Source organism: Dreissena polymorpha, chromosome 4 (assembly GCF_020536995.1).
Source record: "Dreissena polymorpha isolate Duluth1 chromosome 4, UMN_Dpol_1.0, whole genome shotgun sequence".
Taxonomy (NCBI): domain Eukaryota; kingdom Metazoa; phylum Mollusca; class Bivalvia; order Myida; family Dreissenidae; genus Dreissena; species Dreissena polymorpha.
Window position 1 is genome coordinate 107,891,451 of NC_068358.1, and position 13,321 is coordinate 107,904,771.

Genomic DNA, 13,321 nt, shown 5'->3' on the forward strand with positions numbered 1-13,321 from the left:
ACAATAGTTTTTATTAGGATGAAACTTTTACACATATTTATAGCCGTTGCGTACAATACGAAAAAAATCACAAAAAGCAAGAAAAACTTATAAAAAACTTCACGTCTTTGATATATACAAATAATTTTTAGGAGGGTACGCGTTGACCAAATCGGGTACGAGTTGAATAGTGGGGTAACGTGTTGACCAAAAATTGGGTACGAGTTAACCAAATCGGGTACGAGTTGACCGAATGTACGTGTTGACTTAAGGTACGAGTTGACTAGTTTCGCATGTTAGTGCAATCTCTTGCACGACGGTTACATTACATTGTATGTGAGAGCAAGGAACGACAACTCTGCGTGGAGATTGGTTAGTGCTGTCAACGGGTATCAAGGGCGCATGCGCAGAAAATCAACATGGCCGCCGCAAACTGACTCGTGACTTGGTTTTTGAGGAGATTTTCGAGGTAATATTGTGCATAGAAATGTCTGGACCCGTTTGAGGTTTCTGAGGTAGGTTATATACACTTCAACACCGTTAATTCGAACACCGATAATCCGAAGTCACCGTTATTTCGAATTATTTTTCGGGTCCCGATTGTGGTTCTTCTTTGTTCAATGTAAAATTTCATTTTTTATCCGAACTTCGTTAAACCGAATAAATCGTTAATTCGAAGTGATTATGTCGGTCCCAACATTATAATTCGGACCTTATTATCAATCTTTAATCCGAAGTCAAAACTGCAAAACACTGAGCGTAATTTTTACACCTATGTCGTCTGCGCGTTGTGCGTCAAAGCCGATAATTAGTAAATTACACCTTTGTCGTCTGTGCGTAGCATGTTAATTTTATAATGTCGTCAAAAGCCGACGACGAGGCTGACAACACATGAATGAACATGATATCTAATCAACGTGTGACCACATGCATCAACGACGTAAGGCAGTTCTGTGAGCAAAACACGCGCGGAAGTCAGTTCTTCAATTTCCTTGACAAATTGGAGCCACAGGTGGTTAGCGTGTGGCTATGATATTAATTAGTGAAAACATCATTTTGAATGATAAATAATCATATTATAACGAAAAATTAACTTTTCTGAAAAAAAAATAGTTCACTATCAAATATATATATAACAAGGTGTGCAACTCAAAATCAGCCCAAAACGGGGTGCATCGCTTTGAACAGCCATATCTTCATAAATTTTGCAGCGATTTTCACGATCTCGGTCTTATTCAACGCAGAAATGAATTTCCTTTCTGGAAATGTATATGTCTTGCAATATTTTAACAAATGCTGGGTCAACTTTTAAGAAATAACACGATACACAACACGCATGACCCAGTTGACAGTGATCATGCTGTCTTTAAGACTGAAATCTTCACGGAGTAAAGGGCAACTTCCCTACAAAGTTCATGTAGTTCGATACCATAATTCAATAAAACGTATGAAAAAACATTATTACCGATCTTGTCGTTACATTCTGCATCAAGACTAACTGTCCAGCGCCGTTTGAAACCTTTGTTTACATACATTTCAACAAACTGACATTTTAAACATACAAGTGATTTCATTGGTCCAATGCGGAGGTGTGTCTTTACAACTGGAGATTTCATTCATAAAGAATACATGATCACTGTCAACCGGGTCATGCGTGTTGTGTATCGTGTTATTTCTTAAAAGTTGACCCAGCATTTGTAAAAATATTGCAAGACATATACATTTCCAGAAAGGAAATTCATTTCTGCGTTGAATAAGACCGAGATCGTGAAAATCGCTGCACAATTGATGAAGATATGGCTGTTCAAAGCGATGCACCCCGTTTTGGGGTGATTTTGAGTTGCATACCTTGTTATATATATATTTGATAGTGAATTATTTTTTTTCAGAAAAGTTAATTTTTCGTTATAATATGATTATTTATCATTCAAAATGATGTTTTCACTAATTAATATCATAGCCACACGCTAACCACCTGTGATTGGAGCAATATGTTACACGCGTCCAGTTTAGTGCTGCTAACGCCAGTGTTAAGAGGGACATCGCGTCTTATTTAAAAAACAGTGACAGCGATTTTCTTTGTTCAATTGGAAAAGTACCTGTACCGGTCCAATTGGGAAAAATCGAGTCGTGAAAACCTCAAAATTGGGAAAAATAGAGTCGTGAAAACCTCAAATTGGGAAATTGGTTTATTTGATTTTTTGCTCCCAAATACTTTAAAATTGAAAACTAAGTGTTTTCAAACTGTCAATATTATATTTACCTAGGTTCAAGCCATATATAGCTGCAAAAGGAAACTAACTAAAAGTTGCATTTTCCAAAAACAAAACAATTTTTTTATTTTTTTTTTACCTTAAATTGGTAATTTTTGGGACAGCAATTGGGAAATTTGTAGTTTTTTCGTAATTGGGAAAGTGCCCTTTACCGGTACTTTATAAAGAAGGAAAACAATCGCTGAGTGAATTCATTTCCGAAAATGTATTCATATGTATTTACATGTATGATGCGCTATGCATCAGGGTTTTTTTGGCCTGATTTTATAGCCAAAATTCGGCTATGTTCCCAATCCCAAAAGTATACTTTTTTCCCAAAATGTGGCAAAAAATTCCCAATTTCCCCCCCCCAAAAAAGAGTCTAATGCGTATTTTATCTCATTTTCAATTCAATTACATCTAACAAAGTATTATATGATTTTGTTCTTTTAATTTGAATGATTATAAAGAAATCAAATTTAGTATTTCCCTAATCAGTGGACTTTTCATGTGGAAAAAAAGGCTAATTAATTTATTTTCCCAATTTCATGAAAATGCCGATAAAATTCCCAATTCCAAAGCCATGGGCTATCTTCTCAAAAAGTGGAAAAAAAAACCTGTGCATTATATTTTATATGTTCTGTAATTAGAGAACAATAAAAAGAAGAAAAAGAATGACTAGCAGATGACCCCTTTTGATTTTGAGGTCACTAGGTCAAAGGTCAAGGTCACGGTGACCCGAAATAGTAAAATGGTTTTCGGATGATAACTCAAGAACGCATACGCCTAGGATCATGAAACTTCATAGGTAGATTGATCATGACTTGCAGATGACCCCTATTGATTTTGAGGTCACAAGGTAAAAGGTCAAGGTCACGGTGACCAGAAATAGTAAAATGATTTTCGGATGATAACTCAAGAACGCTTTTGCCTAGGATCTGACACTTCTGAGGTACATTGATCGTGACTCGCAGATGACCCCTATTGATTTTCAGGTCACTAGGTCAAAGGTCAAGGTCACAGTGACAAAAAACGTATTCACATAATGGCTGCCGCTACAACGGACAGCCCATATTTTTTAAATAAAGCAGTTCACAAAATTATAATAAATAAGTAATAACTGAAGCAACAAACTCCTCAGAGGCCACCTACTGGTTTTAAGGCTCAAGTAGGGTTCAAACCCACAGCATTTACTTTTTGTGGTCAAAAAGTGCATTGATACAATCCAAAGGTGTACCGGGTAATCTAACATTTACTGTAAAGACATTGTGAGGTACAAGGCGCACACACACACACACATACACACTAGAAACACAGTACATACAGATAGAGGTATTCACAAAAAAGTAAAACTTAAAGTTGGTATGTATTGACATCTGAAAATGTTAAAACGCTGTGAGGTACCAGGCACACACATGCACGCAGAAGAATGTTATGTACTTAACTGAACACATACAGACAGAGGTATCCATAGTCTATCGTAAAGGTAATAAATATATGAATAAAAAACATGGAGGAAATAATGACCAGAAATGTGTTGAAGTTTAGCAGAGCCAGCTCATCAGACCAAATTATCATGGTCTATGATCTCATTTACTACAATAATCAGACCCACCTCTGCACTTTGGCCTTTGGTGCTCATTTTGGAACCACAAGAGCTTGAATTTGAGTTGTTTTTTTAACAACACTGGACGGCTCATTTCTAGAACCACTCCCATTTTTATGTGCCAGAAAAGAAATATCACATGTTAATGGTTTTATCTTTAATCAATTGGATTTTGCACCTCCATACAGTTTTTCTTTTTTTTTTAAACAAATCAGTTCACAAAATTATCATTCATTGGTCATAACTGAAGTAACAACCTTTTCAGAGGCCACGGACTGGTTGTATGGCCTAATATGGGTTCAAAACCACAGCCTGTAGTTATTGTGGTACAAAAAATGAATACAAACAAAATGTGTAATATAACATTTACTAAACAGACATTGTGAGGTACGAGGAACACACACACACTAGAAACACACTACATACAGATAGAGGTATTCACCAAAATGTTATTCTTTAAGTTATTTGTAAGGGATCACAATCAAATATCCAAAACAACCCGAAGATAGCTGACCATTTATTTTAATACAATCCTTACCCCTTAAGCTTGCCCTTTCTTTGCTTGAAACTGGAAAATTGAACGGCCGTGTATGGGAAAAAGACAGTGGCAAATATTGGACATTTTTTTCGGATACAATTGTATTAATTTTTGATTTTTATGCTCCCGGCATCTACTGATGCCGGAGGCATATAGCGATTGACCTGCCCGTCCGTCCAGGATAAGTAGATTTTACCGCTTCTATTAATTTTTGTTCTGTTTTTTGTCAGATTAAATTTTATTTTGAGAGCATTGACCTTGAAACTTTTAAATGTTTATAAATGTATGCCACTAGGAGATGCAATTCTTAGAAAGTGTCCTGCCTTTTAACAGTATTGTGACTTTCTGGGAATTTGTTTTTGGGTGCATACCTCTGTATGATGGCACTGCTTCTTGCTACTAAGTGCTTTCTTAAGGTTTTGTTTGGCCTGTCTGTCATTCTGTCTGTCTCAAAACTTTAAGGACAAAAATATGGGTCAAAATCTCTCAAAAAAAAGGAAAAACACTCGTTTAGGTTTACAAAAATGTGGAAAAAGGGGGCTTAAGTCATCCTATGGTGACAGCTCTTGTTTGACCATATGTTTAGTGTAGCTCTGGAGGGCATAGACCAGACCAGTGCTAAACTTCCTGGATCACTTTATTACAGTGTACATTAACATAGTGTATTTTTCTCCTTTTACTAGACACAAAGCAGGATGTGGAGGCTGTGCCAATATCCCCGACCGCAGCGGTACATCAGGGTTGCAGTGTCGGTTCAAAACAAGATGAGGTGCCAAAGCCCCAGATAAATGACGCTTTCAAGTACATGACTGGTAGGTTCATTGGTTAGATACTTAAGCACTTGCTATGTATGTACCTCTGTTCTTCAACAGCTGTTCATCATCTTTATGCGTGAATACCTCAGTATGATCTTGAGGACTTTGTATGGGTGTGTACCTCCGTATAATTGCACTGTTTCTTGTGTGTGCCTCCACTTGCTTGGATGGTTGGTTGCAATATAGCCTAGAACAGACCTGTACAAACTGCCTGGATCACTTCATTACAGTCTACATTAACATGGTGTCTTTTTCTCCTTTTTCTAGACACAAAGCAGGATGTGGAAGCTGTGCCAATATCCCCGACCGCAGCGGTACATCAGGGTTGCAGTGTCGGTTCCAAACAAGATGAGGTGTCAAAGCCCCAGATAAATGACGCTTTCAAGCACATCACTGGTAGGTACCTTTGTTAGTTACTTTAGCACTTGCTACATCAGTATCTTTACTATTGCACTGAAACTTGTATACTTAAGGTTTGTTTGAAGGCAGGTTTTGTGCAAGTCCAGATGACCTTGACCAGACCAGTACAGAACTCCCATGATCACTTCATTATAGTCTGTATTACATCTGTGTCTTTTTCACTACTTTCCAGATGGCGTGCAGGAAGATGTGAAGGCTGTGCCAACATCCCCGACCAGTGCGGTACAGCAGGGTTGCAGTGTCGGTTCAAAACCAAATGAGGTGTCAAAGCCCCAGATAAATGACGCTTTCAAGCACATGACTGGTAGGTACCTTTGTTAGTTACTTTAGCACTTGCTATGTATGTACCTCTGTTCTTTAACAGCTGTTCATCATCTTTATGCGTGAATACCTCAGTATGATCTTGAGAACTTTGTATGGGTGTGTACCTCTGTATAATTGCACTGTTTCCTGTGTGTGCCTCCGCTTGCTTGGATGGTAGGTTGCAACATAGCCTAGAACAGACCAGTACAAACTACCTGGATCACTTCATTACAGTCTACATTAACATGGTGTCTTTTTCTCCTTTTTCTAGACACAAAGCAGGATGTGAAGGCTGTGCCAACATCCCCGACCAGTGCGGTACAGCAGGGTTGCAGTGTCGGTTCAAAACAAGATGAGGTGTCAAAGCCCCAGATAAATGACGCTTTCAAGAACATGACTGGTAGGTACCTTTGTTAGTTACTTAAGCACTTGCTATGTATGTACCTCTGTTCTTTAACAGCTGTTCATCATCTTTATGCGTGAATACCTCAGTATGATCTTGAGGACTTTGTGTGGGTGTGTACCTCTGTATAATTGCACTGTTTCCTGTGTGTGCCTCCGCTTGCTTGGATGGTAGGTTGCAACATAGCCTAGAACAGACCAGTACAAACTACCTGGATCACTTCATTACAGTCTACATTAACATGGTGTCTTTTTCTCCTTTTTCTAGACACAAAGCAGGATGTGGAAGCTGTGCCAATATCCCCGACCGCAGCGGTACATCAGGGTTGCAGTGTCGGTTCCAAACAAGATGAGGTGTCAAAGCCCCAGATAAATGACGCTTTCAAGCACATGACTGGTAGGTTCATTGGTTAGATACTTAAGCACTTGCTATGTATGTACCTCTGTTCTTTAACAGCTGTTTGTCATCTTTATGCGTGAATACCTCAGTACGATCTTGAGGACTTTGTGTGGGTGTGTACCTCTGTATAATTGCACTGTTTCCTGTGTGTGCCTCCGCTTGCTTGGATGGTAGGTTGCAACATAGCCTAGAACAGACCAGTACTAGTGTTTTTTATGCCCCCGGTAGGCATATAGCAGTTGAACTGTCCGTCCGTCAGTGTGTCAGTCTGTCCGTCCGTCCGAAAAAAACTTAAACGTTGGCCATAACTTTTGCAATATTGAAGATAGCAACTTGATAATTGGCATGCATGTGTATCTCATTAAGCTGCACATTTTGAGTGGTGGAAGTTCAAGGTCAAGGTCATTCTTCAAGGTCAAAGGTAAAAAAAATAATATTTCAAAGCGGCGTTATCATGAAGCTGCACATTTTGAGTGGTGGAAGTTCAAGGTCAAAGATAAAAAATATTTTTATTTCAAAGCGGCGCAATAGGGGGCATTGTGTTTCTGACGAACACATCTCTTGTTATGTCTGTCGGTCTGTCCACCAAATGGTTTTGGGATGATAACTCAAGAACGCTTAGGCCTAGGATCATGAAACTTCATAGGAACATTTATCATGACTGGAAGATGACCCCTATTGATTTTCAGGCTACTAGGTCAAATTCACAGTGACTCGAAAGAGTAAAATGGTTTCAGGATGATAAGTCAAGAATGCTTACGCCTAGGATCATGAAACTTCATAGGTACATTGATAACGACTGGCAGATGACCCCTATTGATTTTCAGGTCACTAGGTCAAAGGTCAAGGTCACAGTGACTTGAAAAAGTAAAATGGTTTCCGGATGATAACTCGAGAATCCTTACGCCTTGGATCATGAAACTTTATAGGTACATTGATCATGACTGGCAGATGACCCCTATTGATTTTCAGGTCACTAGGTCAAAGGTCAAGGTCACAGTGACAAAATCGTATTCACACAATGGCTACCACTACAACTGACAGCCCATATGGGGGGCATGCATGTTTTACAAACAGCCCTTGTATTTGTTCAGATTTAAAAAAAGTACTTCTTTCATTTGGTTATTTATGACCTTAGATATCCAGTATATTTAGAAATTCTCCACACCATTTCTTTATTATGAATTGGGTAAGGGTCTCTAATGGATGTGTAGTGATTTTGTTCTACAGCAGTACATCATCTACACCTTTGTCTGGAGTTTACACTAGTGTGCAAAGTGTTGTTCCAGATTCGCATGTGCATTTTGCACAGAAACATCCTTAAAAAAATAATAATATCTTGTGCAGTCCACACAGGCTATTCTGGTACAACACTTTCCGCTTAAATGGATTTTTTGGTTTTAAGAGTTTCTCTTCTTAATGAAAATCCAGTATTGGCGTAAAGTGTTGTACCAATATATCCTGTGTGGACTGCACAAGCTATTCAGGGACGAAACTGAACGCCTTTTATGGATTTTTTTAAAGGCAATTTGTTCTTAGCAAACATCTAGTTTAGGCAGAAAGTGTTGTCCCAGTTTAGACTGTGCGGACTGCAGAGGCTAATGTCTTAACACTTTAGGCAATTCTATGAAACCCAGTTCTATTCCAGAATGCTGCATATGAACTGTGTGAAGGTCTCTAATGTATGTTTATTTTGTTTTGCATTAGTACCACAACAAGACGTCTACGAACAGTTTGCTGAGAATTTACTAGCATCAGTTTTCCCACAAGGCCTGGCTGCAGCCTCCAAGCACGTTCATGACAGAGACTCAAGCACAGCTACAGGTTTAGTGAATTACTTAATAGTTAACCATTCCCACTTAGATGCAAAGTGAAAATGGCAAAGTGTAAACAGCATAAAACCAGAACAGCGAGCGAGTAACTCGCAATCTGTTCAGGTTTAATGCTGTTTGCTGCTCATCAATATCTAAGGGTTGGAAAAAAGCCTTTAAAATTTGAATCTTGTAAGAAAGATATTTGATTAAATTCAACTTTCTGAGAGACTTCAAACGTGTCAAAATACTTATCTAAGTGGTAAAGGGTTAATAGTTAAAACAAAACTGTGGAAAGAAAGCTAGACATGTTAAGTTGAAAATGCTTTAAAATAAGAGTAAATGTCATATATGTAGTATAATTATGCCCCCAAAGGAGGGCATATAGTGATCGCACCGTCCGTCCATCTGTCTGTCCGTCTGTCCTTCCGTCACACTTTGCGTTTTGGTTTCGCATTTTGGTTTCGAAAAATGCTCATAACTTCTATGTCCCTTCACATAGCAACTTGATATTTTGAATGCATGTGTATCTAATGGAGCTGCACATTTTGAGTGGTGAAAGGTCAATGTCATCCTTCAAGGTCAAAGGTCAAAAAACATGTATCAAAGGGGCGGAGTAGGGGGCATTGTGTTTCTGACAAACACATCTCTTGTTTTTTACAAATAGGTTTCCGTTGTCCGTGCGTGCGTTAGACTTTTTATTGTTTGCGAGATAAAGTCCACAGTTTTCATCAGGTTCTTTTCAAACTTCTTCAGTGTCTTTATATTAATGAGGACTCGAACTCTATTTCAAAAGGGTTACATCAGAGTAAAAAGTCACGAATTATCTCCCCTTGAATTTGAGAAAATTGTGAAATAAGGCTTGTTTACGCAATAAAGTCCACAGTTTTCATCCAATCATTTCCCAACTTGCACAGTGTCTTTATCTAAATGATGAGTCAAACCCTATTAAAAATGAGCAATATCGGAGTTATAAGTCCAGAATTATCTCCCCTTGAATTTGAGAAAAAATAAAAATCTTTAACATTTTGCCATAACTTTTGCAATATTGAAGATAGCAACTTCATATTTGGCATGCATGTGTATCTCATGGAGCTGCACATTTTGAGTGGTGATAGGTCAAGGTCATCCTTCAAGGTCAAAGGTAAAAAAATAAATAATTCAAAGCGGCGCAGAAGGGGACATAGTGTTTCCGACAAACACATTTCTTGTTTCTTTACATATAAAGTTCTATCCTTTTGAAACTTCAACGGATGTTTTATGTCATCAAGGGCCAGAACCCCATTGAGAGTGAAGAAAATTGTCCAACTTATTGTTGAAAAGGAGCCATTTGAAGTTTAAATTTTACGTTTCATCTTGTTTATGCGATAACTTTCCCATTTTTGTCAACCATCTTTTGTGTGCAAATACCACTGTGTTAGTTTGGGAAATTTTGTGTGCGGGTCTGTGTTCTCTATCCAAGCCCTTGCTAGGTTAAAAAATGTTATTGAATGGGTCTGTTTCACATTAACTGTTGTGTGCCAATGTTTATAAAGTATTAAGGGGGAAACAGAAATGGCTTTCTATAAAAAAAAAGCTTCCAGGTTTATTGTGAGGCAAATCATTTGACTTGTCATTCAATTAATGTTTGATATATTTCAGGAGAAGTAGTGAAGCTTACAGAAGATCAGCACAGGCTACTTAAAACTTTGTTCAAAACAAATATAGCAATAAGAAGGGAACTACAGAAAGATGAGTGTGAAAAGGTTTCTAGGAAACATGAAGCTCTTCAGAACCTCACCTGGAAAAAAAATTAAGAACACTGTCCATTATTGGATAATGGCTGAGAAACGGAAAACAAAGATATTAACATTCAGAATGTAAGGCTCATTTACTGAAATGGATCATCATTATGTGACTGAATTACTGTAAAGGATAAGCACTATTAGACTTATTGTTAATCATTATGTGATTGAATTGTTGTAAAGAATGAATACTGTAAGGCTAATTATCCCCCGCCATAGGCGGAGGGATATTGTTTTGGCGTTGTCCGTCCGTCTGTCTGTCTGGCACTTTTGTGTCCGGAGCCATACTTTGGAACTGCTTCGGCGGATTTCATTGAAACTTGGTATGAGTATATATATGGATAAGAGGATGATGCACGCCAAATGCTATTGTACACCATCTGTTAATAACGGAGTTATGGTTCTTGTATCTTGAAAAAATGCTTTTTAATATATGCTTAGAGATTTATTTCCATTAACACGTGAGCCAGAGCCACGAAACTTGCCATGGGTGTTCTCAATCATCTGGGGGTGCTTCACATTCAACACCCATAATCCTAGGGGCTAAGGTCAAGGTCACACATTGAGGTCAAAGGTCACAAATCAAATTTGTTGAATTCTTCATTATTTAGTTATTCCTTTACTATGCATCAAGGTATTCACATCAAGGGTCAAGGTTACACAAATACTTCATGTAAGGTCGTACGCTAAACCCCTAAACTGACCAGCATTTTTTCCATAATTATGTATACATCTTTGTACTTAGAAATTACAGGTTAGAGATTTTGTGCTCCATCAAGGGAGAGCATATAGTCGCTGACTTGTATGTCCTTCTCTCATAATTATATTGCGCCAAAGGCGGAGGGATATCAAATTGATGTTGTCCATCTGTCCATCTGTCAGTATGTTCATCCGTCTGATTTGCACCCATCTTTGAACAAAATGTATGTGGCGGGGGATATCAATTCAACGAATTTGCTTGATCATCTTTTTAAGATTGATCATCTGTAAAGGATAAACATTGTAAGGCTAATTGATCATCATTATGTGATCGTCAATGATTATATGTGCAGTGATTGAATTACTGCAGAGTGTGAGCAATTTTAAGCTAATTGATCATCAATGAGTACTGTGAGGCTACTTTTAATCCTCATTATGTGACTGAATTACTGCAGAGGAAAGGCACTTTTATGCTAATTGATCGTCATTGATTATATGTACAGTGATTGAATTACTGCAGAGTATGACCACTATTGGGTTTATTGGCCATTATTATATAATTGTCGTGTGATTGGATTGCTGTAGAGAATGAGCACTGTTAAGGTGATTGACCATCAATATATGACAAAAATACTATAGAGAAACAACACTGTCTGGATAATTAATCATCATTTTATGAAAGAAATACTGTAAATACTTATAAAACAGTTCAGTATGAGCTTATTTCATGGAGTAGTAATTCCTTTTTAGGTGTTTTTTTGTTATTTCAAACAAGGTTTAACAATGTTCTAGTTATTATTTGAGTAACTTGTTTTAATTGTTTAAGCAATTCTGAAAAAGTTCATTAAATTTTTATTTTAAAAGATAAATCTAGACAGATCATGTTTATTATATATGTTTATTAGCTTACCTGATATTATATATCATACAATTAACACTTTAGAATTTTTGCTCATGCCTTTTTGCCTTATTTTATATTTCTGAGCAATTCTGATACTAAAACTTTGTTGGTTTCCTAAAATGTGCTCACATTGGTGTTTATATCCCTTTGGCAAACATTTGAGCTGGAAAATGTTCGAATTTAAATAACTTTTTTATTACCCATAGGAATTAATCTCTCGTAAGGGATTTATTGAATGACTGCACTGATATAAATATTGCCATAACCATTATCAAATAATGTTGGATATAACACTGAGAAACTTGTGGCTGCATGTTAACTTGAAAGAATGCTGTGGTGTCTTTAGGTCTTTTATGTAGTACCACATGTTGTTTGACGGATTCAATGCCAGAGTTCAAAACAGATTTTCTACTTACATTTTCTCAGTTTATCATTGACCTCCTGTAAAGGACCTTTCTCCATGACTGCGCTCATATAAAATTCTGCCAAGCTCCAGCAGGAGGGGTGGATTTCACTCCTGGTGTTAATTTTGGCCCAATCTTAATGAAACTTGGTCATAATGTTACTATTGATGAGTTCCACATTGGGTTGTTTTGAGAAAAAAATAGGTCACTGGGTCAATTTATAGAAAAACCTTTACACTCGAAAAGTTCTCAATTTGGTCCCAATCTTGCTGAAACTTGGTCATAATGTTACCCTCTAAAATCTTAGACAAGGTTGTTATTGGATTGTCCAGACTAAACTAGGTGTTACTAGCTTGAAGACAAGAAGTTGGGGAGTAATGGTCCCTTTTCCACTTAGAAATACATGTATCATGATTTTCGAAAAAAAAATCATTTCAGTCCAGGTTTTCTTGTTAACCATGCACACTATTGGGAATAGTTGTTTACCATCATGGCCTTCACCTTTTATTGACAAGTTCTCTTTCTACTGACAAGCACTTCGAATAGTAGAGGGCGATGAGACAGTTCTTATTGCATAATTATTAATATGCAAGTAAGCTATAGAAAAACAGCTGTTTTTTTTGTTCCTCATGTTTAAATACTTCCTTACAAATAGTTTATTAATTTTTGTTCCTCGTGTTAAAATACTTCCTTATAATAAAAGATACGAACTCTTGATTTTTCTTTGCTTCTTTACTTCGACTGTTTGAGTATTGTCACAGCCAGGTTATTGTCTGCGTGTAAAAACTGGACATTTTCAAATATCTTCAAAACTATCAGAGGAATTAATCTGAATATAGACATAACATACTATGAGTGTGCTGTGTGTGTGTCCATAATGAGGTAAATACCACGGTACGATTGTGACATGCTATGAGTGTGTGAGGTGTGTGTCCATACTGAGGTAAATACCACGATACGACTGTGACATACTATGAGTGTGTCATGTGTGTCCATACTGAGGTATA

The 13,321-nt window shown here is 37.3% G+C and overlaps 1 protein-coding gene across 3 annotated transcripts; it reads left to right on the top strand.

The window, feature by feature from the left end:
• Positions 1-364: 364 nt before the first annotated feature.
• Positions 365-13,029, top strand: LOC127878197 (uncharacterized). Of its 3 annotated transcripts, none has more exons than XM_052424682.1 (8): positions 365-448; positions 5,059-5,187; positions 5,458-5,586; positions 5,783-5,914; positions 6,185-6,313; positions 6,584-6,712; positions 8,423-8,539; positions 10,168-13,029. In XM_052424682.1, the coding sequence occupies exons 2-8, from the start codon at positions 5,181-5,183 to the stop codon at positions 10,320-10,322; spliced, it is 798 nt and encodes a 265-aa protein (XP_052280642.1). In that variant the 5' UTR covers positions 365-448; positions 5,059-5,180; the 3' UTR covers positions 10,323-13,029. The 3 variants fall into 3 exon arrangements, with proteins under 3 accessions (XP_052280642.1, XP_052280644.1, XP_052280643.1); XM_052424684.1 differs by having other exon boundaries at positions 6,185-6,270; positions 6,670-6,712; XM_052424683.1 differs by lacking the exon at positions 6,185-6,313.
• Positions 13,030-13,321: the final 292 nt, after the last annotated feature.

Bases quoted from the DNA above. Each gene is read 5' to 3' on its own strand.
- LOC127878197 (XM_052424682.1), top strand. The intron at 6,314-6,583 runs GTAGGTACCTTT...TCCTTTTTCTAG, and splicing joins CGCTTTCAAGAACATGACTG to ACACAAAGCAGGATGTGGAA. The intron at 6,713-8,422 runs GTAGGTTCATTG...GTTTTGCATTAG, and splicing joins CGCTTTCAAGCACATGACTG to TACCACAACAAGACGTCTAC.